At 44.4% G+C, this 25,418-nt stretch overlaps 1 protein-coding gene across 7 annotated transcripts in view; it reads left to right on the forward strand.

Annotated features, from left to right (window-relative positions):
• The window catches only part of LOC140489251 (suppressor of cytokine signaling 1-like), a 64,928-nt gene extending 40,250 nt beyond the window's left edge, over window positions 1-24,678 (forward strand). Inside the window, exons 1-2 of one of the 7 annotated variants that reach the window (XM_072588598.1) lie at window positions 3,135-3,300; window positions 19,597-24,678. In XM_072588598.1, the coding sequence (XP_072444699.1) occupies window positions 19,657-20,250 (594 nt within the window). In that variant the 5' untranslated portion in view covers window positions 3,135-3,300; window positions 19,597-19,656 and the 3' untranslated portion in view covers window positions 20,251-24,678. The other 6 variants (XM_072588594.1, XM_072588596.1, XM_072588595.1 and 3 more) reach the window with 6 other exon arrangements.
• Window positions 24,679-25,418: the final 740 nt, after the last annotated feature.

Consider the following 25,418-nt stretch of genomic DNA (forward strand, 5'->3'; position numbering starts at 1 on the left):
CTGGTGCAGACCGACTGGGCGTATATGACTGGGCGCATTCTGACCATCAGTCAAGTGATGTTGTGATGCTTGTTAGAAAGCTCTGCTGATGAGGCATTCTGAAATGTGTTTCTACAACAAATGTTAAGCAGGGAATTCCAGGGCCTTAACCCAGTGATGAGAAAGGAATCACAGTGTCTGTCCAAGTTGAATCGTGTTCAAATTAGAGGTGATCGTATTGCCATGTTTCTGCTGTCTCTGACTGTTGTTTTGTCAGATTTATGTGTTCAGGAGATGCAGCTGCAAATGCTTTGATGTAAGGCTGGAATTCTTGAGATGGAAAGAAAAATATCTGGATAGGTAGCTTGATGCAAGCAGAACTGAAATATGGTGTAGGTAAGTGCAGTCAAAGGTGAAATGTGGAATGATAGTTGTTGGGACTGCCAAAATACCACGGAAGGACCACAGTTCAGACTAGTTCAAGATTCGTTTTACATTTCTGTGTTTTTCATATACGTATTGGAAAAGAAGTTGGTAAAGTTTCTTCAATTGCTGCTGGATCAGCACCTTGCAACTTCTGACCTAATAGTAATGTGGGTGCACCTTTCACAGACGGCAGCTGTTTAAGAAAGTCACACTTTTCCAACAGAACTCTGAAACAGGTGCCTTCTTTATTCACACCCTGAGAATTAATTCAGTGCTAACGTGCAATATGTGTTGAGCCATTGTGAAACACTGTAACTGCTGTCCCTTAGGGGAAAAAACAACCTGTAAATCTGTAACACTGTAATTTTCTTCCCCCTGTCATTTTCACTGTATAGTCCGCTGCACAGTAGCTGCAATGTATCTAAAAGACACTGAGTGCACACTTCTCTGTCCTCTTTAGCCTTAAGGCTATAACCACTGCTAGTTTTATCCCAAGATTGTTTGATTCTCTCCTTCCTGCCTACTTTGACAGAGCTGATGACCTGCTTATTCAGAATAAGTGAACAGTTCTTGCTGGTGAGCAAGTCATGGGAACAGCTGGCGCTGGGATGGGTTGCTTTGTCTGGACGTTGCTGAGGTTCCCTGTTGCTGTTCCGGTGGCGAATTTTTCTTTTCCTTTGCTGATGTTGCTGGTAAATTCCTTGCTTTCCCGGAACTTCAGGTTAGCCTACATTACAGTCTGTCTGTAATCTTTAGGAATTGTCAATCTCTAGACAGTGGGACAGCTTGATTGAGGGCTTAATGATTTGTGATGTTAGTTTTTGGCCTTTTTTTTTAGCAAGAGGCATTAGTAGTTTCATTGGAGTCTTGATCTAGTTTGTGATAGTGTGTGCTGAAGCAAAGGTGGATTCACAGGTTGAATTCTAACACGTTCCCAACTTTCAATCTAGCCTCCCCATGCAGCCTTTTGGAAAGGAGTTGATGACGAAGGAGGTGCACTCCGAAAGCTAGTTCTTCCAAATAAACCTTTGGACTATAACCTGCTGTTGTGTGATTTTTAACTTTGCCCACTCCAGTCCAAGTTGAGAGTGTGTTGCTGGAAAAGCACAGCATCCGAGGAACAGGAGAATCGATGTTCTGGGCATCAACCCTGATGAAGGGCTTATGCTGGAAACATCGATTCCCTTGCTCCTTGGATGCTGCCTGGCCTGCTGTGCTTTTCCAGCACCACACTCTCGACTCTGAACGCCAGCATCTGCAGTCCTCGCTTTCTCCCACCCCAGTCCAACATTGGCAGCTCCACATTTTGGGAAGGAGGATGAGCTGAACTGAATCTGAGCTCCTTTTGCGTGGGACCAGCACACAGTCACATTCAGTCTTTGTTTGTTTGTATATCACTGGAATATAGTGAGAATGTTTCCACAGTCAGATTGGGTCTGTCCACAATTGCTAATGATGTTTGGAGAATTGTCTGCAAACAGAGCAAGTTGGTGAAGCGAGATTGCTGCCATAGTGGGCTACACTCAATCATCCTTTGGAAATAATTGGTTGAAGAGTGAGAGGGTCCACTAATGAGTTAAAAATAGTTTCTAATGTTTGCATTCAGAGTCATGAGGATGGTAGCATTACACAGATGCAGCAGGGGGCACTCTTGAGTTTGAAATTGCATTGAATTATAGTCATAGAGAGGTACAGCAGTGAAAGAGACCCTTTGGTCCAACTCGTCCATGCTGACCAGATATCCTAACCTAATCAAGTCCCACATGACAACAATTGGCCCATATCCCTCTAAACTTTTCCTATTCATGTATGCATCCCAATGCCTTTCAAATATTATAATTGTACCAGCCTCCACCACTTCCTCTGGCAGCTCATTCCATACACGTACCACCTTCTGCATGAAACGTTGCCCCTTAGGTCCCTTTTAAATCCTTCCCTTCTCACATTTAAACCTATACCCTCTAGTTTTGGACTCTCCTATCCTGGGGAATAGACCATGACTATTCACCCTATCCTGATGAAGGGCTTTTGCCCGAAACGTCGATTTTCCTGTTCCTCAGATGCTGCCTGAACTGCTGTACTTTTCCAGCACCAGTGTACTCCAGAATCTGTTTTCCAGCATCTGCAGTCATTGTTTTTACCTATTCACCCTATCCGTGCCCCTCATGATTTTATAAGGTCACCTCTCAGCCTCCAACGCTCCAGGGAAAACAGCCCCAGTCTATTCAGCCTCTCCCTGTAGGTCAAACCCCCCAACCCTGGCAACATCCTCGTAAACCTTTCTAAACCCTTTCGAGTTTCACATCTTTCCGACAGGAGGGAGACCAGATCTAAATGCAGTATTCCAAAAGTATTCCTTGATAGGCCACTCAAAATGCTGTCATCTGCCCTATTAACCCATTCCTTCCTGCCCATGGAGTTCACTTCCCTTCGAATGCATCCTATTTGACTTAACCACTCAGGTGGCACCAGTCCGTCCAGACAGAGTGCAGCAGTTGAAGACGGCAATTCACCACCACTTTCAGTTTGGGAAAGGCAACAGTTGCTGGCCTTTAACAGCAAGAACCTCAGCTTGTTAAAGAATCTGAAACAAAACATGCAGCACAGCTTGTCCTTTTCAAAGTAATTTCTGTAGAAGTGAACCCTGGTGCTTGACTTGTGAAAGAGACAAGGGAGTTCACCTCTGACTGTAAGGGTTTGATTAGGCAGCCTCCCCTGTATCTAACCTGACTGTTTGATGGCAACAAGCTCCATTCGCAAGAGGCTAACGGTTGGCGTGAGGCAGTGTAACACGGCGTAACTTACTCACTTTGTGCTGTACTGCATTTTTTGTTTTCCACCAGTCATGGTGCTGAGCTGCTATTCTGGGAGTTATAAGAGGGTTGACTCATGCCGGTCAGTAGTATGCTTCCTTTAGTCGGGTAGCTGGCATGGTGCCAAGCTGCTGTGAGACTCTCGCTCAGTGGGTGGCACATGCTGGTGTGGGGAGAGCAGCGTGCAGACTTGGATCGCGCCTGCACTGCAAACAATGAGCTTTCTCGGACTCGGACTCAGCTGGTGCTGGAGGTGGAGTTGCTGCGACTTGCTTGTGTCTGTGCATTTGCAGCCTGGTTAGACTCTGAGACAGTGAGTAATGCCTGATATTTAATTAGCACCGCTGATCGAGTAGAAAAGAAAACGGAACGCCACCACAGTGTTTAAATTTAAACGCTGTCTTGACTCGTGTGGCAATCTCAGCCTGTGAGAAAGATTGTGCATCTGTGTGAGGTTTAACGCAATCAGACACCGGGAGATATGTGTGGCCAGGGACGATCCAGGTGTGTAGCAGATGAATGGCATGGAATAAAGGAGTTTGACGTGGAAATCTAGACCTGTACCTGAGACACACTCAAGTCAGTGAAGTCTGCTCTTTTCTCATCTCACTTTCATTAAGTCAGTAATTACTGCTGAAGTCATTTTTTGACTGTATATTTAAAAGAGGTTTTCACTCAGGATCCTAGCCCCTGCATTGTCTCTCCTGGTTTTGTGAGGGATGCTTCTGTGTTGCCCGCAGTGGAACTACATGAATGTCACATTTGCCTTTGACAAGTTGAAGTGTTTTGGTTGGGGCAGCACGGCGACTCGGTGGTTAGCACTGCTGCCTCACAGGCGCCTGTTTGATCCCAGCCTCGGGCGACTGCTGTGTGGAGTTTGCACGTTCACTCCCTGTGTCTCGTGAGGTTCCTCCAGGTGCTCCAGTTTCCTCCCACAGTGTGCAGGTTAGGGTGGATTGGCCATTGCTAAAGTGTCCAGGGGATGTGCAGGCTAGATGGGTTAGTCTTTGGAAATGGGTGGGCCTGGATGGGATGCTGTTCAGAGGGTCAGTTTGGACTCGATGGGGCGAATGGCCTGCTTTCACACTGTAGGGCTTCTGTGATTAATTGCACCTAACACAATGCTGGTGCATTTCATTGGGGCTCAATATCTGCAAGAAACTGTACAACTGCACAGTAGGATGAATATTCATGCAGAATAAGTTCTAGCACTGGATGCGGAACATTGTAAGCACTTTTTATGATTTTAAATCAATAGTTTTCATGCAACACCTCTGTTGGCAGCTGGAAGATCTTTTGGGGGTGAGACAGAGGGGAAGAAAAATCATGGCAAAATATCTGTTTTGGTAGCACTGTCAGTGGTTGGTTTTCTTGAAAGGAAGTGTTAAATAAGAAAGTGTTTGTGCAGCACCTTATTATGATGAAACAATACTCAGTGCGCCGCTGTTGCCTGCACATATGCTACTTTGCTTGTTTTGAGGGGATTAAGGAGTTAACAGGTTCAAGTTGGGTTGGAAGAGCAAGAATGGATCCAGGGTTTTCATTTAATATCCAGCTGCAAAGCAAGACATGGTTAGAATGCTAAGTGGGTAAGCACGAAATCAGCGGGGAATCTTTCACAGTGGTCATTCTTGCCTGCTCCGGTGCTCTGTAATAAAGAGTGGGAGAAATGAGTTGCCTGTGTCAGCAGACCCGGCAGCGTGTGAGACTAACTCAGAGTTCTTCCATTACGACTGCCCTTGACCCGCTTACTTCTGTAAAATGTTTCGGCGAATGTCTCGTTATGCCAGAAGTGGTCAAAAGAAATGACATCAACTTCACAGGAAAGTGGAGCAAAACCAAAAGTGGGGGCGGGGCGGTTGGGATTTTGCAATTTTTTTTTGTGTTGGAAACTTTAAAGTGTGAGCTCAAAGGGTCAGAGTCCCTACAGTTTTGAAGCAGGTCATTCACTGACCCCCTGAAGAATATCCCCATCCAGACCCACCCTATAATCCTGCATTTCCCATGGTAATCCACCTAGCCCGCACGTCTCTGGACGATTTGGCATGGCCAACCCACCTAACCTTCACACCTTTGGATTGTGGCAGGAAAGTGGAGCACCCGGAGAAAGTGTAAATTCCACACAGACAGTCGCCTGGGGACGGGATTGAACTTGGATCTCTGGCATTGTGAGGCAGCCGGGCTAACCGTTGAGCCGCTGTATTGATGGGGAAGAAGTGCTTTCACAGGCAGTGGCATTGCTACTTAGAGAAGTGGGAGCAATTCTGTTGGGATAGGCTCCATTGAACCAGGCTAGAGCTGGTAGTTTGGCTGATCCTATAACTAGGGCTATGGACAGGGCTTCAAGCATGTAGTGGGGACTGGGCATGCAGGGGTGTTGAGTGGGTTCAGATGAAGAGGGGTGAGGGCAACATGATTGTGCAGCGATGTATGCTAAGAACAGGAACGGCTGAAGAGTTTAGCACTAGTTGTGCATCAGCAAATAAGGCCAATGCAGGAAGTAATTAAAAGTGAAATTAGAGGTTCTTTATCTGAATGCAGGAAGGATCTACAGTGTGGTTGATGAGCTATAGGCGCAAATAGAGGTAAATGCTTTAGATGTAATCGCCGTTACAGAGACGTGGTTGTATTGTGATTGAAGGTAGGAAACAAATATTCCAGGGGTGTAAATGTTTCAGAAAGACAGACAGAGAATGGCAGAGGAAGATGGTTGGCTCTGGTAGCAAGAAGACTTCAGTGATAAACAGCGTGGCCTCAAAAGTTGAATCTGTACATGCAGAAACGAGGCAACTCAAGAATCGGGGCTGATTCAGAGAGAGGTGGTAGCACAGTGATTCTGTCATTGGTAGTACAGTGATTCTGTCATTGGTAACCTCTGGAATCCCAGCAAATGTGAGTTCAAATCTCATCCTGGCTGTTTATTCAGTTTGAATTCAGTAAAAATCTGGAATTTAAAAAAAAAGAATTAGCCTGATGGTACCCATGTTAGCTGTTATAAAAGGCCAGCTGGTTCCCTAATGTCCTTTAGGGAAGGAAATCTGCTGTGCTCACCTGGTCTGGCCGACAGATCTACACCAATGTGGTTAAATCTTAGCCGTCCTTTGGGCTATTAGGTATTGGAAATAAATGTTGGGCTTGCCATCCTCATCCAGAGATCCATAGTGTTAGGTGTAGGGCAATGGGTCTGGGTGGGTTGCTTTTCGGAGGGTCGGTGTGGACTTGTTGGGCTGAAGGGCCTGTTTTCACACTGTAGGGAATCCAATCCTATGAATAAATTAAAGCAAAATCAGAAAATGCTGGTGGGAGTAGATTGTTAACTCACTATTATGCTAAAGGTATGAGACATTTGAATGCACTGTTTTCTCCCAATACTGAATTTTTTTTTTGGTTTGGAAAGGAAGACGTATATATTTCTGACCACCTGACTGTGTACACCACTTGAAAACCAGCAGCAAGTCTCTGAGTTTCATAACCATGAAAATCTTAACGCAGCTTTTTACTCACTCACCCACATTCTTTGAGACTTGAGCATAATATAGTTAAAGGGAATATTGCAGTTTTACAAAAAAAAAGTTCAAAATGCATGCGTTTGCCTTGTCTTGGAAAATGTTGGGTGCTGGCCCCAATGAAGTAGAGAACATCATGTGGGAAAAGCGAGCTGGATAAGTTCAATATCTGATGATGTACGCCAGAGTCCTTGCAGGAACCTTTCAACAGCTGGACTTTCTGTGGATCATGGAATTAATGTTTTTCTTTATTCTTTCATGGAATGTGGGCATCTCTTGTGGTGTCAGAAAGCTTTGTCCATCCTTAACTGCTCCTGAGCTGAGTGATGATCTCAAGGGGCGGTTTGCCATTCAGTCACATAAATGGGTTTGGAGTCCTGTGTAGGCCAGGCCAGGTGAGGATTGCAGATTTTCTACCCTAAATAGCGTTGGTGAACCAGATGGATTTTGTGCAATGTTTCATGGTCACCAATACTGAGACTAACTTTATATTCCAGATTGACTGGTTTGAACACCTGACACCAGAGCAGTTTCTGGGCTTCTGAGTCACAAATGCATTGACCACCACCACTCTTGGAGGTCAGTTTGCTCATAAGTGGACTCGTAAAGGAACATCTGTGAGACCTTATGATCTTACTGTGTCTGACTCTTGAGGGATAGATGCTAATTCCTTCTTAAGATGTTGTTCGGTCTGGAAGATTTGAGTTATAAAGAAAGGCTGGATGGGCTGGGACACTTTTCACTTGAGCGTGGGAGGCTGAGAGGCGGCTTTATAGAAGTTTATAAAATAATGAGGGGTTTGGGTCGTTGTCTTTTCCCTAGGATGGGGGATTTCAAGACTAAGGAGAGGAGAGAGATTTAAAAAATTTTTTTGCAAGAGAGGGTGGTTCATGTGTGGAATGAACTTCCAGAGCAAGTGGTGGATGCAGGTGCAGTCACAGCGTTTTAAAAAACCTTCAGGTAAGTATATGAATAAGAAAGGGAGCAGGCAGGTGGGACTAGTTTAGTTTGGGATTATGGTCGACACGGACTGATTGACTGAAGGGTTTGTTTCTGTGCTATAATCACTCTGTACCTCTATAACTGCTAAAACAGCAGTGGCAGCAAAGTTGTGTCTTTCTGCAGACCAGCACTCATTGGGCGACCAATGTGGGGTGCCTTACCATCTGGTTCCTCACCAGATATGGTGCTGAGGCTTTTGCAAATTGCCCGTAACGAGATTATTGTTTCCAAACATTCAGCTGGGGGACTGAGACATTCAGACAGTGTCTTGTTTCAGAATGTTCCATTTGAGTCAGGAAGTACCTTTTAGGAGATGAGTAGTGACACCTGCAGTCTTTTTCCTTTTGAGATCGTCTGTAGGCTCAAAGGTTACCACGCCAAGAGTCAGGTGACCCATCGCAGCCACTACTGTCCATTTTAAAAAGCAAAATTAGTTTCAAACGATTCCACATTCATTGCAGTTAATGCTGCATACTTTATGAATATGCTTTTCCATCACTCAGCTAGAGTCACAGAGATGTACAGCACGGAAACAGGCCCTTCGGTCCAACTCTTCCATACCGACCAGCTATCCTAACCTAATCTCGTCCCATTTGCCAGCACTTGGCACTCTAAATCCTTCCTATTCATATACCCATCCAGATGCCTTTTAAATGCTGTAATTGTACCAGCCTCCACCACTTCCATACATGCACCACCCTCTGTGTGAAAGAGTTGCCCCTTAGGACACACTTAACAGTACAGCATTCAGTAATAAAGTATTGGAACTTACAATAATTGTAGCGGACAGTCTTCATGTAGAATCAGACAATCAACTTGATAAGAGTGATCTAGTCAATGAGTTTGTGAAATATTTATTTTGTTGGTTTTCTGGATCAATAATTATGAATGACTAGGGATGAATCTATCTTAGATCTAGTATTGTGTAATGAGGCAGAATTAATTAACAGTTTCATAATAAATGATCCTGTGGGGAGTAGTGATCACAATATCCTTGGATACCATGTTTAGTTTGAAACTGATATAACACAAGGAAACATGTTGAACTGAAACAAAGCCAATGATGTAGGCATTATGATAAATTGGCTCAGGTAAATTTGTCAAGGGATGTGGTGGTAAATGAACTATGGGTAACATGTAAAACAAAATCAGTTCAAGATATACAATGAAAATTCATTCCATCAAAAGAAAAACTCAGAAAGCAAGATCCATCCCTCAGAATGTAAGAGATATTAGATTAAGAGGAAAGTATTATGATGTAAAGAGCAGTAGCAAATTATAATAAGCAGTGTTTTATAATCAGCAAAGAGGCATCAAAGGTTAGAGAAAAAGGGGCAAAAATAGAATGGGAGAGTAAAAAAAGAATGCGGAATACAGGGTTAACGGTAGGGTTCTTAGTAAGGTGGAGGAGCAGAGGGATCTTGGGTCTATGTTCATAAATCTTTGAAAGTTGCCACTCAGGTGGATAGAGCTTTTAAGAAGGCCTATGGTGTATTAGCGTTCATTAGCAGAGGGATTGAATTCAAGAGTCGTGAGGTGATGTTGCAGCTGTACAGGACCTTGGTAAGGCCACACTTGGAGTACTGCGTGCAGTTCTGGTCGCCTCACTTTAGGAAAGATGTGGAAGCTTTGGAGAGGGTGCAGAGGAGATTTACCAGGATGTTGTCTGGAATGGAGAGTAGGTCATACCAGGATAGGTTGAGAGTGCTAGGCCTTTTCTCATTGGAACGGCGAAGGATGAGGGGTGACTTGATAGAGGTTTATAAGATGATCAGGGGAATAGATAGAGTAGACAGTCAGAGACTTTTTTCCCGGGTACAACAGAGTGTTACAAGGGGACATAAATTTAAGGTGAAGGGTGGAAGATATAGGGGGGATGTCAGGGGTAGGTTCTTTACCCAGAGAGTGGTGAGGGCATGGAATGCGCTGGCTGTGGGAGTGGCAGAGTCAGAATCATTGGTGACCTTTAAGCGGCAATTGGATAGGTACATGGATAGGTGCTTAAGCAAGGACAAATGTTTGGCACAACATCGTGGGCCGAAGGGCCTGTTCTGTGCTGTATTGTTCTATGTTCTATGTTCTAAACCAGCCAGGAATATAATTTTTAAAAAAGAGTTCAAATAAGCATATACAAAGGAAGAGAGTAGCTATTTGTAAAGTTTGGTTCCTTAGGAGCAGAAATGGGAGAAATTATAAGGACGGATAAGGAAGTAGCAGACACATTGCACAAATAACTTTTCTGCCTTAACATTAGAAGACTCTAGTTGCCCATAAGAAATTGAGACAATTTTAGGAAAAAAAAGACCGAGGAGATTAGACTAATTAATATCAGCTGAGGAAAAGTATTGGAAACGTTTAAGGGACTAAAACCCCTGAGACTGCGTGGTTTCTATCCTGGAATTCAAAAAGTGATAGATTTGGGTTTGCTATCTATGATTGTCTAAAATTCATTTGAATCTACATTTGTTTTGTTTTTGTTACACTTTCAACAGTTGACACTATGTCCGAGTCAACATGTTCCTCCACAGCTGCTCAGCTTTTTATTATGCAGCCTGTCAGTGTCATCACTCAAGGACAGAACCTAGTGTTTCAAAATGCCCACCTTAACTAGTTTGAATGTTTACTAATTTACTGAATGTATACCATCAGAAATTTACCTTTACCTCTACCAATGTCATCTACTGCATCCTTTGCACCCGGTGCGGTCTCCTCTACATCGGAGATACAGGACGCCTTCTTGCAGATCGTTTCAGAGAACATCTCTGGGACACCTGCACCCACCAACCCCACCGTCCCATGGCTGAATACTTCAACTCCCCCTCCCACTCAGTCAAGGACATGCAGGTCCTGGGCTTCCTCCATTGCCAAACCTTTATCACCTGACACTTGGAGGAGGAATGCCTCATAGTTCACCTTGGGACCCTGCAGCCACACGGAATGAATGTGGATTTCAACAGCTTCCTCATTTCCCCTCCCCCTACATTATCCCAGTCCCAAGCCTTGAACTCTGCACCACCCTCTGGACCCGTCCATCACTCCTCCCATTGACCTTCACCTTCTCCCTCGCCTTCATCCACCTATCGCTTTCCCAGCTACCTTCCCCCCCCCCTCCCCCCCAAACCCACCCTACTCTCATTTATCTCTCAGACCCAACCCACAAGCCTCATTCCTGATGAAGAACTTATGCCCGAAACATCGATTCTTCCGCTCCTCAGATGCTGCCTGACGTCGCTGTGCTTTTCCAGCACTACGCTCTCAACTCTGAGCTCCAGCATCTGCAGTTTTCACTTTCTCCTGAATGTTTACTAACCCCCCTTACAGTTAAAATACTAAATTAAATTTTGACTCCTGTGTGCCAACATCAACTAGTCAATTTATCTGTGTCCAATAAGTCTCATGTTCGTTGGTCCTACCAATTCATCTGACTTTGAGGTAATAACCTGAAACTCATCTGAAAAACACATCTCTATGCCAGTGGAGTGTGGATACATCTCAGATCTTTATGAAATCCCTGCAGTGTGGAAGCAGGCTATTTGGCCCATCGAGTGTTCACCGACCCTTTGAAGCATATCCCACCCAGACCCACCCCTGTACCCTATCCCTGTAACCCTCCATTTCCTATGGCTAGTCTACCTAGCCTGCACAAACTTGGACACTATGAGCATCTTCCATCTCCAATGAGCACTGCAGAGGTTAGAGTGTGTCTGGGCACAACATTGAAATTCAGCCTTGTAAGCTTGCTTTTGAATATCTGCATTTAGTTACACTGCCCCTTTAAGGGGCTATCATTGGTTTATTTAGTTCATTATTTGTATTGGTTTCTAAAAGAGAGTGAGGAACAAACTTGCAGTTTGTAAATATGGGGTTTGCAAATATTTGCAAGTGCAGGATCTGTCATGTTCTCAGCATGCACTCAAGTATTTTATGACCATCAAAGTGCTTCCTAGTTCTCAATTGTAATGGAAGAAAGTCAGCAGGCAATTTGCACATACGCTCTCTCAGGCAGTAAAAAAGATAAATGAGCAGATAATCTGTGTTCCATGTTGCTAGTTGAAGGGTAAATATTAGCCAGGAAACTGAGAAGAATTCGGAAAACAGTGCCACAGGGCCTTTTATATCCAAAAGACACACTGATGGAAACTTGATGTCGTACTTCAACCAAAAGATGGATTTCTGATACATTGGGAGCTGGAATAGCTGCTTATTTTGGGGTCTCTCTCCTCTGTGTTAATATGCACACTACTGTAGCCTCACTAGCAATCACCTCAGTAACATCTTGTCATTAAATCAGCTTGACAATTGTGTACAAGTTTGCATTGAGCCCAGTTGTGCTGTACAGAATTGTCCTGATTTGTTTAAATTGATTAGGAGAAAGTGAGGACTGCAGATGCTGGAGATCAGAGCTGAAAAATGTGTTGCTGGAAAAGCGCAGCAGGTCAGGCAGCATCCAAGGAGCAGGAGAATCGACGTTTCGGGCATAAGCCCTTCTTCAGGAATGAGGAGGGTGTGCCAAGCAGGGTAAGATAAAAGGTAGGGAGGAGGGACTTGGGGGAGGGGTGTTGGGAATGTGATAGGTGGAAGGAGGTCAAGGTGAGGGTGATAGGCCGGAGTGGGGGTGGGGCGGAGAGGTTGGGAGAAGATTGCAGGTGAAGAAGACGGTGCTGAGTCCGAGGGTTGGGACTGAGAAAAGGTGGGGGGGGAGGGGAAATGAGAAAGCTGGAGAAATCTGCATTCATCCCTTGTTGTTGGAGGGTTCCTAGGCAGAAGATGAGGTGCTCTTCCCCCAGGCGTCGTGTTGCCATGGTCTGTCGATGGAGGAGGCCAAGGACCTGCAATCTGCAAGTCAGCGGCCTGTCTCCCCAATGTAGAGGAGGCCACATCGGGTGCAGCGGATGCAGTAAATGATGTGTGTGGAGGTGCAGGTGAATTTGTGTTTAAATTGATTCCTAGTTTGTAGTCTTGCTTACCAAAGTCAGAAAGGAAATAGCTGGTGTTGGAACTAATCGCACTGCATGAAGCTGGGTTGTACATAGGAGGTTTCATGACCTTCGAACACTGACTGCAATGTGTTTACAGTCAATTGAGCACTTTTGAAGTGCAATTGATAATTTAAGAAAGGCAACAACCTAATGTACACAGCATGATCCCACAAACAGTAAACGTGATTAAATGATTTGATACATGTCAGACAGGGCACGAGGAGAAGATCCCCCTGCACGTCTTCAGATAATGTTGTACAAGATTTTTTTTATTGGCTGATTTGAGCTTTGGTTTAATACAGGACTTCCCAAAAGGTAGACCGCAGGCCCAGTGGGGGTTGTGATTGAGGTTATGGGGTTATGAGCTCCAAGGTAGCAACGGTTGCCATGCAGCTCTGACGAGTTGTCCACAGCTGCGAGGTCCCTTTAAGACCTTGCTTTTATTTTGAAAACTGATTCCTGCTGCACCAAAGTCAGTAAAAAGTTAGATTTTTGAAGACTGCTGTAGTTTTGCCCACCTTTTACTGTCAGTTCTTAACGATGGGGGTCACAGCAATTTTCAAGTCTTGAACTGAGATTGCAGTGGAAGGGGAGTGGGGGGAAAAATTGGGAAGGGCTCGTTTGATATCTCATGCAAAGGACCACAGCTCCAAGTAATACAGCACCACCTCAGTACTGCATTGGAGTGCCATCTCAAGTTTTACGCATGATTCTCTGGCATGAACCTTGTATCCCTGAAACTAACCATGGCTGAAACCTTTTAAGTAGCGCGTTGAGATGCAACTCAAAATGTTGACTGCTTTTGTCATAAGGAAGCGATGAAGGTCCCACTTATAAGAGCAAGCTGGTGACGCTTAGACTGAAGGCTGTATTTTTGGAATTGGTGGTAGCTTTTTCCCGCAGAGCAAATGTGGTCCCCTCTGATTTGCATTTGTACCTTTGACGGGACATGTTATCTATGCAGTGCTCTTGTCAGGGTGGAGCTAGACTTGCAGGACAAAGTAGGATGCTGTGCAGCAATAAAACGCGATAAGATTAATGGCACATTTTAAACCCCTTGATATCTCCCTCACACAGTTGATGCTGACAGTTTAAAAATACGTATTTAACAATAATGGGAATCGAGCTGTTTTAGGACTGGTGAGTCTTTAGTGGTGTTCTCTATGCGTTTGCTTGTGTTTTTTTTTAATATGGTTTGCTGGCTGATATTTCTCATGCTGTGGTCTTGTTGAGTGCTGGTAACTTCCAGTTAGATATTCTCCAACCAAAACTCCAGGCATTGAATGGTGGTAGGTTGTTTGACCATGGCATGTGTGGGGTGGGGCAGGAAGGGTGACAATCTAAATGTGGCTTTTCTCTTTCTGTGGTGGTGCTGGTGTTGAACTGGGGTTGACAAAGTTTAAAAATCACACAACAGCAGGTTATTGTCCAACAGGTTTATTTGGAAGCACTCGCTTTCAAAGCGCTGCTTCTTCATCAGGTAGCTGTGGAAAAGGAACGTAAGACGCAGAATTTATAGCAAAAGATCACAGTGTCATGCAACTGAAACGATATATTGAACAAAGATTACTGTTAAGTATTTCACTTGCAACCCCTTCAAAAAGATAAAAGTCTTAACAGCAATCTGGGTTTGTTCAATATGTCGTTGCAGTTGCATGACACCGTGATCTTTTGCTATAAATTCTGTATCTTATGGTCCTGCTCCACAGCCACCTGATGAAGGGGCAGCGCTATGAAAGCTAGTGCTTCCAAATAAACCTGTTGGACTATAACATGGTGTTATGAGATTTTCAACTTTTTTTGCTTTTTGATCGTGCTCCTCTCCCTCTATCTAACTGACTGTGTGTGTGTCTCTCTCTCTCTCTCTCTCTCTCTCTCTCTCTCTGTCTCTCTGTCTCTCTCTCTCTCTCTCTCTCTCTCTATCCCATTTTACCTCATCATGCCTCTCCAGTTTGCTTTATGTCTCTCAACCAACTTCAAACCATTCCAGATCTCGTACTGTGTGTAAAGTTGAATGTTAACACAAGTGTCCAAGGAAATGCAAATAATAACAGCCGAAATGACCAGTAGCTTTTGTGAAAGAAATGTGTGAGGAACACCTTCTAATCTCACTGAACGTGTTGATTAATTAGGATATAGAAATGCAGAGTCAAGGGTTAGTGCTCAAATAGTAATGTAAATTGTCTGCTACACGTGTAGTGATCTAAGAGATGACATAGTCATCCAGCTTGGAAACAGACCTTTCGGTCCAACTCACCCTTGCTGACCATATTCCCAAACTAAACCAGTCCCATCTGCCTGTGCTTGGCCTATATTCCTCTAAACCTTTCCTATTCATCTACCTGTCTAAATGTCTTTTAAATGTTGGGATTTATTATCACGTGTTCTGGAATATAGTGAAAAGTGCAAAGATTCGACACTCACAGGCACCATCTTGGATTTTTAAATAAAAAGCAAGAAATTAAAGCAAGAGATTTGGAATTTGTCCAGTTCTCTCCAGCTGATGACACCCGTCTTAAGGGCTCAATTCCCACCCGTTTGTACGGCCGCAATTTCTCTGGCTCTCTCGCCTGACATTGGACATTGGCCGGGCCCTGGAACCTCAACCCTTGCCCCTGCGGCCTTGACATGCGTGTCCGAGATGAGGCCTGCTCCGGTCCTCATCCGTCGCCAACTGCCTCCGCTGACGCTCCTACTCCGATCCAGGAGGACAGACCCATGATGGAGAGTGGTCGCTGGTCACTGTTGTAATGTTGTAACTGAATCTGCATCTGCCACTTCCTCTGGCAGTTCATTCCATACACGTGTGGAAAAAGTTGCCCCTCATGTCCCTTTTACATTTTTCTCCTCTCGCCTTAAATCTATGCCCTTGAGTTTTGAACTCCCCCGCCCCCCCAATCCTGGGGAAAAGATCTTCACTGTTCACTTTATCTATGCCCTTCATGGTTTTATAAACCTCTATAATGTCACCCCTCAACCCGCAATGCTGTAGGGGCAAAAACAGTCCCAGTCTCTCCTTATTACTCAAACCCTCCGGTTCCTGCAACATCCTGCTAAATCTCTTCTGTACTCTTTCCAATTTAATAAAGCCTATCCTATAGCAGGCTGACCAAGGGTTTAGAGAAACCAGGGTGGGATGGAGGTGCCTGGAGATACTTGAATACACAAGTGGTCTTATTTACTTTAAAATGTTAATAGAAGCGCACCCAATGTGCATCATTGAGCATAGCAATAATGGATGGATGATATGTCTGAATATTAGAATGTAGGAGACAGTAAGGTCTGCAGATGCTGGAGATCAGAGTGAGAAAGTGTTGCTGGAAAAGCACAGCAGGTCAGGCAGCATCCGCGGAGCAGGAAAATCGACGTTTTGGGCCGGAGCCCTTCATCGGGATTCCTGACATGTCGATTTTCCTGCTTCTCAGATGCTGCCTGACCTGCTGTGCTTTTCCAGCAACACACTCTCAACTCTGAATAATAGAATGTGGGCAGCGAAGATTTGGCTAAATTTACAGAGGATGGGTGACGGGAGGATGGACAGGACTGCATTGGAATAATTGAGTTTAGATGGAACAAGGCACTGGCAAGAGTTTGCGCTCAGGGACTCAGGTAGGCCAAGGTCAAGTGAGAGAGAGAGAGATAGATCAATACAGCACAGAACAGGGCTTTTGGCCCTCACTGTTGCGCTGACCTGTGAACTATTCTCAGCTCGTCCCCCTACACTATCCATCATCATCCATGACCAAAGCATCAAGGTCGGTTTCAGGCAGGAGGCTTCAACCATTCCTTGATAACTGAGTGAGAGAAAGGCAGCTCCAGGTCAATGTTGATGTACAAACTCGAATTCAGCAGAGTTATAGACAACGCAATCACGCACAATATTTAACTGCAGTGAAAATAAACACTTAAGGGTGCTGCTTTTCAGAGGGGTTGATGGTCAGTGTAAGGAAATTGCATTCTTGTTGTATTAAGTGCAATTCTGGTCATGTAGTCACGTGGAAAGAATTGCTAAAAAGGGAAATCAGCACCTCCTTCTCAGGCTGTATAAACTGTTTTCAGTTGTTTTCTTGTATTTCAGTCCTGATGAACACAAGTGGGGAAACTTTGTCTCTCTCTTAGGCGCCGTTTAAGTTTTGTACCTTTTAAGCACATACGTAGAAGTAAAATTATTTTTACAAAGGTATTTTCAGGAAGTCTTTTTTTCTTCCCAGTTGTGATGGTGTAAGTTCGGCCTGCATTCGTTAGAAAAGCAAAATATTGCGGGGAGCTGGTTAAAAGAATTGACAAAGGTGAACTGGGCAATAATTTGCTCAACTGAAGACTGCAAAACTAGAGAAAGCAACATTGAAAAGTAGGAGGCTCAGAGTGTGAGGGGTGAGGGCTGTGAAACATGCAGTAATGGACTTCAGAAGGTCCTAGGAATGACTGCTACAATTGGTCTTGCAGGAGAAAGGAGGTGAGCAGGTCTTGTGAGATCATACAAAGAACAAGGATTTTTTTGAACTAAATTCCTATTGCTAAAAACTTGGAGAAAAGGGGAGAAATGAGTTCCAGGAAAGGTGATGGGCGCATCTATAGTAGATATATGAAGGGATTAGGGCAGAAGGTCAGTGTACACTGTTAGTATGATAGAAATCAGCAGGTAGTGGTTTTAAATAAAGGCAGCCATGAAGAAAGAATTTGGATTTTATATATCCCCTCTGTAGGGAATTAATTACTTTTGAACTGTGGCTGGCATTTGTAATATAGGAAATGCAATAACTAACTTGCACATAGCAAGATCTTGCAAAAATTGGTTTGCTAATAATGGTATTGTCTATTTTTCAATACTTGTCCAGGTAAAATTATCCAGTACAATATCGGATCAGGCTTGGAGGGCCGAAGGGCCTGTTCCTGGACTGTAAATTTTCTTTGTTCTATTATTCCCCAGTCTCCCTGCTTTTTGTGCTGCTTTAGACCCACTGGAAGGAGTAGATTAGGCCTCTGTTTAACTTCTCATCTAAAAGGCTGTTCCTCAGACAGTGCAGCTCTTTGTTAATCATAGAATCCCTACAGAATGGAAGCAGGCCATTCAGCCCATCAAGTCACACATACGCTCTGAAGAACGTCCCACTCCCCTGTGTTTTCCATGGTTAATCCACCTAGCCTCCATTACTATTGGCAATTTAACAAGGCCAATCCACCTAACATCACATCTTTGGACTGTGGGAGGAAACCGGAGCACCAGGAGGCAACCCATGCAGACACAGGGAGAATGTGTAGACTCTACACAGATAATCGCTCAAGGGTGGAATCAAACCTGGGTCCCTGGTGCTGTGAGGCAGCAATGATGACCGCTGAGCCATCATGGGATTTGGAATGAAAGCAAACATTCATGAAGAAATGAATGCCACTGGCTGGACCAACATTTTCCTAATTGTCCTTGAGAAGATGCTGTTGAGCTAAGTTCTTGAACTGCTGCAGTCCGCAAGTTGTAGGGACAGACACTGTGGGTTAGGAGGTGAGCTCCAGGGTTTTGACCCAGAGCCAGTGAAGGAGTGGCATTGGAGTCCCTAGTCACGATGTTGTGTGTCTTAAAGGGAAACCTTGAGATAGTGGGAGTGTTTCCATGTGGCTTTATTTGTCTCCTGAGGTGATAGAGGGACATAAGTTTGGGGGTATATTGCACCTCACTGGGGTAAAATGTTGGAAATCAAACCTTACTATTTCTGGAGTCACCTTCAAATGTAAAGATTTCATAAAAATACACAAAAGTCTCCAATTTACCTACCTTTTAGATATAAGCTGACAGAAACATCAACCAGGTTTCTATATTTAAGGATTAATATTTATTAAAAAAGACATATCAGTTCTAGGTAAACAGTTATGAACCATTGGCTTACAACTCTAGTGGTTAAAATTCTAACGCCCTTGTAAACCACCCCCAAAACACACATACAGACAGGAAAACATTGGTGTTCTAGATGGAGGGAAAGACTAGGAATTCAGTTCATTGGACCTTATCCCCATCACTGAGGTGATCCTTTTGGCTTGTCAGAACCATTACTTCTTAAACTTCTATTTATTTTCACTTGCAGGAGGCAGCACAAGCTAGTATTAAAGTGATGGAAGGTGTCGTCAACACTGCTATCAAGTAGCACCTGCTCATTGATGCCCAGTTTAGGTTCCACCAGGACCTTGAGCTCCTGACCTCATTACAGCCTCGGCTCAAACTAGTGTCTGCGCAAGTGTGAGAGCATGGATAGGGTGAATTGTGAAGGACCTCTCCCTAGAGTAAGGGAGTCCAAAACTAGAGGGCATAGGTTTAAGGTGAGAGGGTAAAGATTTAAAAAGGACCCAAGGGTTAACATTTACAAGCAGAAGGTGGTGCATGTGTGGAATGAACTACCAGAGGAAGTGGTGGAGGCTGGTACAATTACAACATTTAAAAGCATCTGGATGGGTATATGGATCAGAAGGCTTTAGAGGGATATAGGCCAAATGCTGGCAAATGGTTCTAGATTACAGGTCGTTCTGCTATAATGCGTGTTTTGTTACCATGAATTCGCTGTAACGCGATTAATGATTTGGGGACACTATTTCTAAAGCACAAACTTATAAAATGTGTATTGGCTGTGACACAATTAAATCGCCGACACTTTAAGTGCTGTTTCTAAACTGTAATGTTTCTATGACATGGGGTTGCACGAGAACACAACCATTGCATTATCGAAGAACAAGATGTAATTTTGGATATCTGGTAGCATGGACGAGTTGGACTGGAAGGTCTGTTTCCGTGCTGCACTTCTCCATGGCTATAGTCCAGTTCACAATCTCACTCTGTGTTCAACTTGTTCTCTTTTTCTCTCTCCCCTCGCACCCCCCCCCCCCACCCCCTCCCCCACCCCTCAGGACTTTTATCCACACGGAGGTTAAAGATGGAGTCCTTTCAAAGTTGGCGGACTCTCTGAGATGGTCGGTGGGAGCACGCAACTGGATGCACTGGCAAATGCGCGACGACCCGAGCCTCCTCGATTCCAGCACTGCCCGCCTGACCAGCCCACGCACTTCCGCCCGTTCCGCAACCGGGAGCGGGAGATTGTCAACAGGACCCTGCGCTTCCTGGACGAGAGTGGATTTTACTGGGGCCCGCTCACTGTGGCTCAGGCTCACGCCTTGCTGATGATGGAACCGGTGGGCACTTTCCTAGTTCGGGACAGCTCTCAGGCCAACCACCTGTTCAGCCTGAGCGTCCGGGCTGAGAGCGGACCGGTTAGCATGCGGATCCTGTTTGAGAAGGAGCACTTCTGGTTCAACGGTGCCTGCTTTGACTGCGTGGTGAAACTTCTGGAATACTGTGTGGACAGCACCCAGGTAAAGCCCTTCAGGTTTGACTGTGGGGTCTCTGTGGTCTTTTCCAAACCCTTGAGGAAAAACCCCATCCTGAATCTGAAGCAGTTGTGCAGGAAGAACATAATCGGCCATTTTGGCATTGAAAGCGTGCGGCAACTTCCTTTAGTTCCCCGGCTGCAGCAGTACATGGAGGAATTTCCGTTCAAACTGTAACTGAGGGACCGCCGGGATTTTCTGTTTGGAATTGATCGCTGGTGTAGATTGGGAGTCTGGAGGAAGGAGTGCATCCACACCCAGCGAGGAGCACCAGGTTCCTGGGGATGCCGCCAACGTCCTCCCGGTTGCTGTGTTCCCTTTGCCCTGGTGATGTGACCCAGACGTAGGAGTGCCGTTGGCCAGTGGATGTATACGGGCAGTGTACAGTCAGGAAGGGTGCACATCGAGAGCCGAGCAAGCTCCCGAGCACTTACCGCCTCAGGTAGGAGGCTGGGAAAAGACACCGGTATTTTTAGTCAATCATTTCTGAAGGATGTGGAGACATCATTTTCGTTCTTTCAAAGAAGACCTTGTCTTGTGGTTCCTTTTGGAGTCAGCACTGAGGAGTATTTAGTTATTCAAAAGCATTAGTTTGCAGAATTTTTGTCAATCATTTTAATGTTATATCTTCATATCTATATTTTAATATGTAATTAAACAATGAACTGATTTGTTAGAATGCAGTTTGTCAACATTCTGGTAGAGAAGGAGAGACTGGTCAGAATTGAGTTACTGAGGCCCCATTAATCTTCTAATCGGCCTGTTCTTAACTGTCATGACACAGGTCTGGGGCAGGTGGGACTTGAACCCGGGCCTCCTGGCTTAGCGGTGGGGACACACCACCACACCATAAGAGACCCAGTTCCATCAGCTGCTGTGGTGGTCTTTGGACCCATGTCTGCAGGGTGTCACCGTAAGCTTTAGAATTCTTTGCCAGTGGTGTTAGCGCTACTGTACTGTTGCCTCTCTCATTCCTCCATTAGGGCAGCACCGTGGTTAGCACTGCTGCCTCATAGCGCCAGGGACCCGGGTTCGATTCCAGCCTCGAGAGACTGTGCAAACTCCACACAGACATTCTCCCCGAGTCTGCGTGGTTTTCCTCAGGGTGTTCTGGTTTCTTTCCATAGTCCAAAGATGTGCAGGTGAGGTGGATTGGCCATCGGAATGCAGGGTTACGGGCAGAAGATAGGGGACTGGATCTGAGAGGGATGCCCTTTGGAGGGATCGATCTGGACCTGATGGGCCAAATGGCCTATTTCCACACTGTTGGATTCTATGATCCATGTTGATTGTGTATTATGAGTGTTGCAAACATCGTGCAGCAAGGCCAAAGTATGTTGAGGGGGGGTGAATTGGGTCAGTCTCTGACAGGTCAGCCCTATGTAACCCACCTGCACTCATTACTCAATCTATTACGTAAAGAAGGGTGGCCTGGATAAACAAGTAACTCCTCTCTTGCCTTGTCAGCCACCTTGATCCCCATGGTGAAGCACCCCAGCGTGAATCTGCCTCTTTGACAACGGGAAAGCAAATATTGCCACAAATGTAAATTGTTGGAAAAAGGAATCTATCGTACAGACAAGATCACCTAATGATCTCTTAATTATTCCAATGAAAATATCTAAATCTGCTCAGGTCACCATGCAGTTCAATGGACCATCCCTTTGATTGGATTCCAAGCTGAAACTCACTCTGTGATCTCTGTTGTTTGTCAGACCGGAACCCTTATTCGATTCCACCATATTACTCTGTGGTTCCATACTCATGGTTTGTTTATTCAAGTCTGTCGAACAGTTTTGATTTCTCACATAAGTTGGCCTTGTTCCCCCATCTTGATTCTGAGTTTATGTCAAACCCCAGTTAGAATCTATGCAGAAAATTAATCCTAACCTCTGCTGTCTCCAGTTAATAAGCAAGGTTAATAAGCACTTCTACGCTGGTAATGAAAATCAACTTTTTGCTCCTAAAAGTTTTATTTGAATAGTATTTCTTAATAAAGAAAGTAAAAGGTTTTATGAAACAAGTCTTTTCTTAATGATTTATTGCGAATTTCGAGGTTAATAATGGAAGTGATAATTACCAATTGCAGTGAACAACAACAGCTAGTTAGCTTCTGACAGCCTAGATCAATGCTGTAAGAGCCTATCATTTGGCACTGATATGATCTATGGACAATTCAACTGATGTCCCATGGATGTTAGAGTTCCCCATTCAACCCAGATCTAAATCCAGATAGGAAGAAAAGTTCGGTTTGGGGTCCAGTATCTACAGGGTGAGAATGTGTCACTTCTACATTCAGTCAAATTGAATCAATCAGACCTCTATTTAAATAGAAAAATCGGGTCATTTGTACGCTTTTCACTCCTGGGACAGACTGCTGAAAAACTGCTATGCTCTTGAGCAGGTGACAATCTTGAGAGAGAATGATTGGCATCTATTGGGTGATGGGCTAGCCTCGAGGGCAATTAGGGATGGTCGACAGACAGTGGCCTTGCCAGAGAAGCTCACGTTCCACCAAAGAATAACAGAAGAGCTTGTGCGAATTCTCTCCAATGTGTGCTTTGATACTGTAGAAGTTTGTATCGTTGTCCCAAGGCGTTGCTGTTTTTTGCAGCATGGTTAATAATTTCATGTAATTTGAAAAGGGCAGTGTCTGGCTTACATAGTGGTTCCTCCCTTTTTATTTGTGACATTTCTGTGTGCTAAATATCATAATGCAGTTTCAAAATTCCCCCTCTAATGTCCAAAAACTTCGGCTTTCCTGAAGACCTCATTCTCTATGCTCAGCAACCATGTGCTCATTCTGATTCTATATCCATCAAGGAAAACTGCACCCAACTTTGCTCCCAAGCCTTGTCAGCCAGTGAGCATCAGACTGCATACTGTTCGGGCTCTATAATAGCTATTGACGAGCCAGCAAGAAAATATATCAACCTGCTCAGTATCGATAGGGCTAGATCTCAGGATTCTTATCTGACCATGTCCCCCTGAGCTGCTTCCTTCCATGACACATTGCTAGTCAAAGTCACCCAATGCATCCCTCAATAAATGAGGTCCCTTAGGTTTGATTTGAGCTAGCTTCAATAATAGTTGGAGGTAAGATGTTCAACCTGACATGGGTAACTTGAGGAGGTGAAATTTAGCTAAAGTTAACCTTGTAAGTTAGTTTTTTTTATTGGTTCATGGGATGTTGGTGATGCTGGCTTGCCCATCCCTAATGAGTCAACCATATTGTGATGGGTCTGGAGTCTCATTTAGGCCAGACCAGGTAAGGACAGCAGATTCCCTTTGTTAAAGGCATTAGTGAATCAGATGGATTTTTACAATAATTGAGAATGGTACATGGTTGCTAGCTTTTCATTCCCATTTTATTGAATTTAAATTTGACCATCTGCCATGTGGGATTTAAACCCGACATCCCCAGAACATTAGCTGAGGGCTTCTGGATTAGCTAGTCCCATGATTTTACCACTACACACCACCTCCCATTCGCGGATGTAAGGAAGAAACAGATAGGACAGACAGCATAGATCTTAGCTACTGCCTTTCCAGTTCCAAGGAAGGGGAATGCTGATTTCTCTGCACACATGCCACCAGAGCTTTTCCAGCAATTTCTTTGACTCTGCTGTTGTCAGATGGAGATTAGAGGTAGTAAAAGTATAGGCCCGGAGTGACAGGAAAGAATCGTGGTCATTCATTGAGTGCACAACTGAGTGGATAAACGAGCCTAAAACGGTAAGAATCTTAGAATCATACAGCAAAGAGGGAGCCTATTCAGACAATTGTGTCTGTGTCTGTTCTTGGACAGCGCTGGCCACTTATTCTCCTGCCTTTTCTCTCAAACTGTTAATTAGTTTTATTCTTCAAGGATCCACCTTCGCTTTGAAAGCTGGTTTGGGGCCTACTCCCACCCGTGTGGCTGATCGGACATTTGCATCTAAACAACCCTACCCATTGGGAAGCCAGTTTCCTCGCCCAGCCCCAATTCTTTTGACAATGTTGAACTGTACCCTCCAGTTCCCAGAACATTTACACCGAAGTTTCCTAATCTGATATAGGCCAAAATTGTATATGTTTATGAATGGAAGTAAATCCTTTCCCATGCCCCTTGATGATATGGAGAGGCCGGTGTTGGACTGGTGTGGACAAAGTCAGGAGTCACATGACACCAGGTTATTGTCCAGCAGGGTCATTTGAAATCACAAGCTTTCATAGCACTGCTCCTTCATCAGGTGATAAATTTTAAATGAACCTGTTGGACTATAACCTGGTGTCATGTGACTTCTGATTTTGCGCCCCCCCCCCGGCGCCACATTAAAACCGAACCGTCACATTGTGTGACAAATTCCACAAAAGACACTACGAATCTCGCGTAAACCAGACACTGCTGTTCAAAAACAGAAACAAATATTTTAACACAATTGTTTTGTTTGACATGTATTTGTAATTCATTACAAATTAAGTTTCCCTTTGCACCAAGTGCAACTTAGCTGCTCTGTTTTATTGTGTCATTTAACACATGTACAGAATATTTATTTGTGAACCAAATAAAGATATTTGTGTTAAAGTGTCTTGCTGCCTTTGGTTTGTTTCGGGTCTTGTCGGATGGAGATTAGAGGTAGTAAAGGTATAGGCCCGGAGTGACAGGAAAGAATCGTGGTCATTCATTGAGTGCACAACTGAGTGGATAAACGAGCCTAAAACGGTAAGAATCTTAGAATCATTGCCCTCCTGGATGGTGTAATGGTGGACGGTGGGCAATGGAAGGGTTCTGTGAAGCAGGTGGTGGAGCGGCTAACTTAATTTTATAAAAAATGTATTTTTTCTTCATCAATGCCACAGGCCCTTTGGAATAAAGACTTTGGGGAGGCAAGAAGAGAATGTTTCTCCTCTTTAAGCAAAAGCTTGCCCTTATTGGCATGATTCAGAAGACTGCTCCATGTTGAATGACCTTATGTTCAACTCCAATGTATGCATTCAGATCAAAACCCTTAAGGAGCTTAGTGGGGAAACACCTTCACTTTTTGCGATAGAAAGTCTGGGTTTAAACCCCCACCTGAGTGGGTGGATTGTCTATCATCTTTGCCTGGTTTTAATGGAACAACAATTAGCTCAAAATATTGATGGTGGGCCCCTGTTGGTATGGTGATGGGGCCTGCTCAATTTTGCAAGTAGCTTATTCTCAGTGTGACTTGCTTCAGATGACTGAAACCTTTTGAATATGGAAATTGGGGCCCAATCACATAGGGTGGCATAGTGGTATTGTCGCCGGGCTAAAAGGCCTAAGGATTTGATTCAAAACCCACCATGACAGTGGTTGGAGCTTAATTTCTTTTAACAAAATC

This window comes from Chiloscyllium punctatum, chromosome 18 (genome assembly GCF_047496795.1).
Source record: "Chiloscyllium punctatum isolate Juve2018m chromosome 18, sChiPun1.3, whole genome shotgun sequence".
NCBI lineage: Eukaryota > Metazoa > Chordata > Chondrichthyes > Orectolobiformes > Hemiscylliidae > Chiloscyllium > Chiloscyllium punctatum.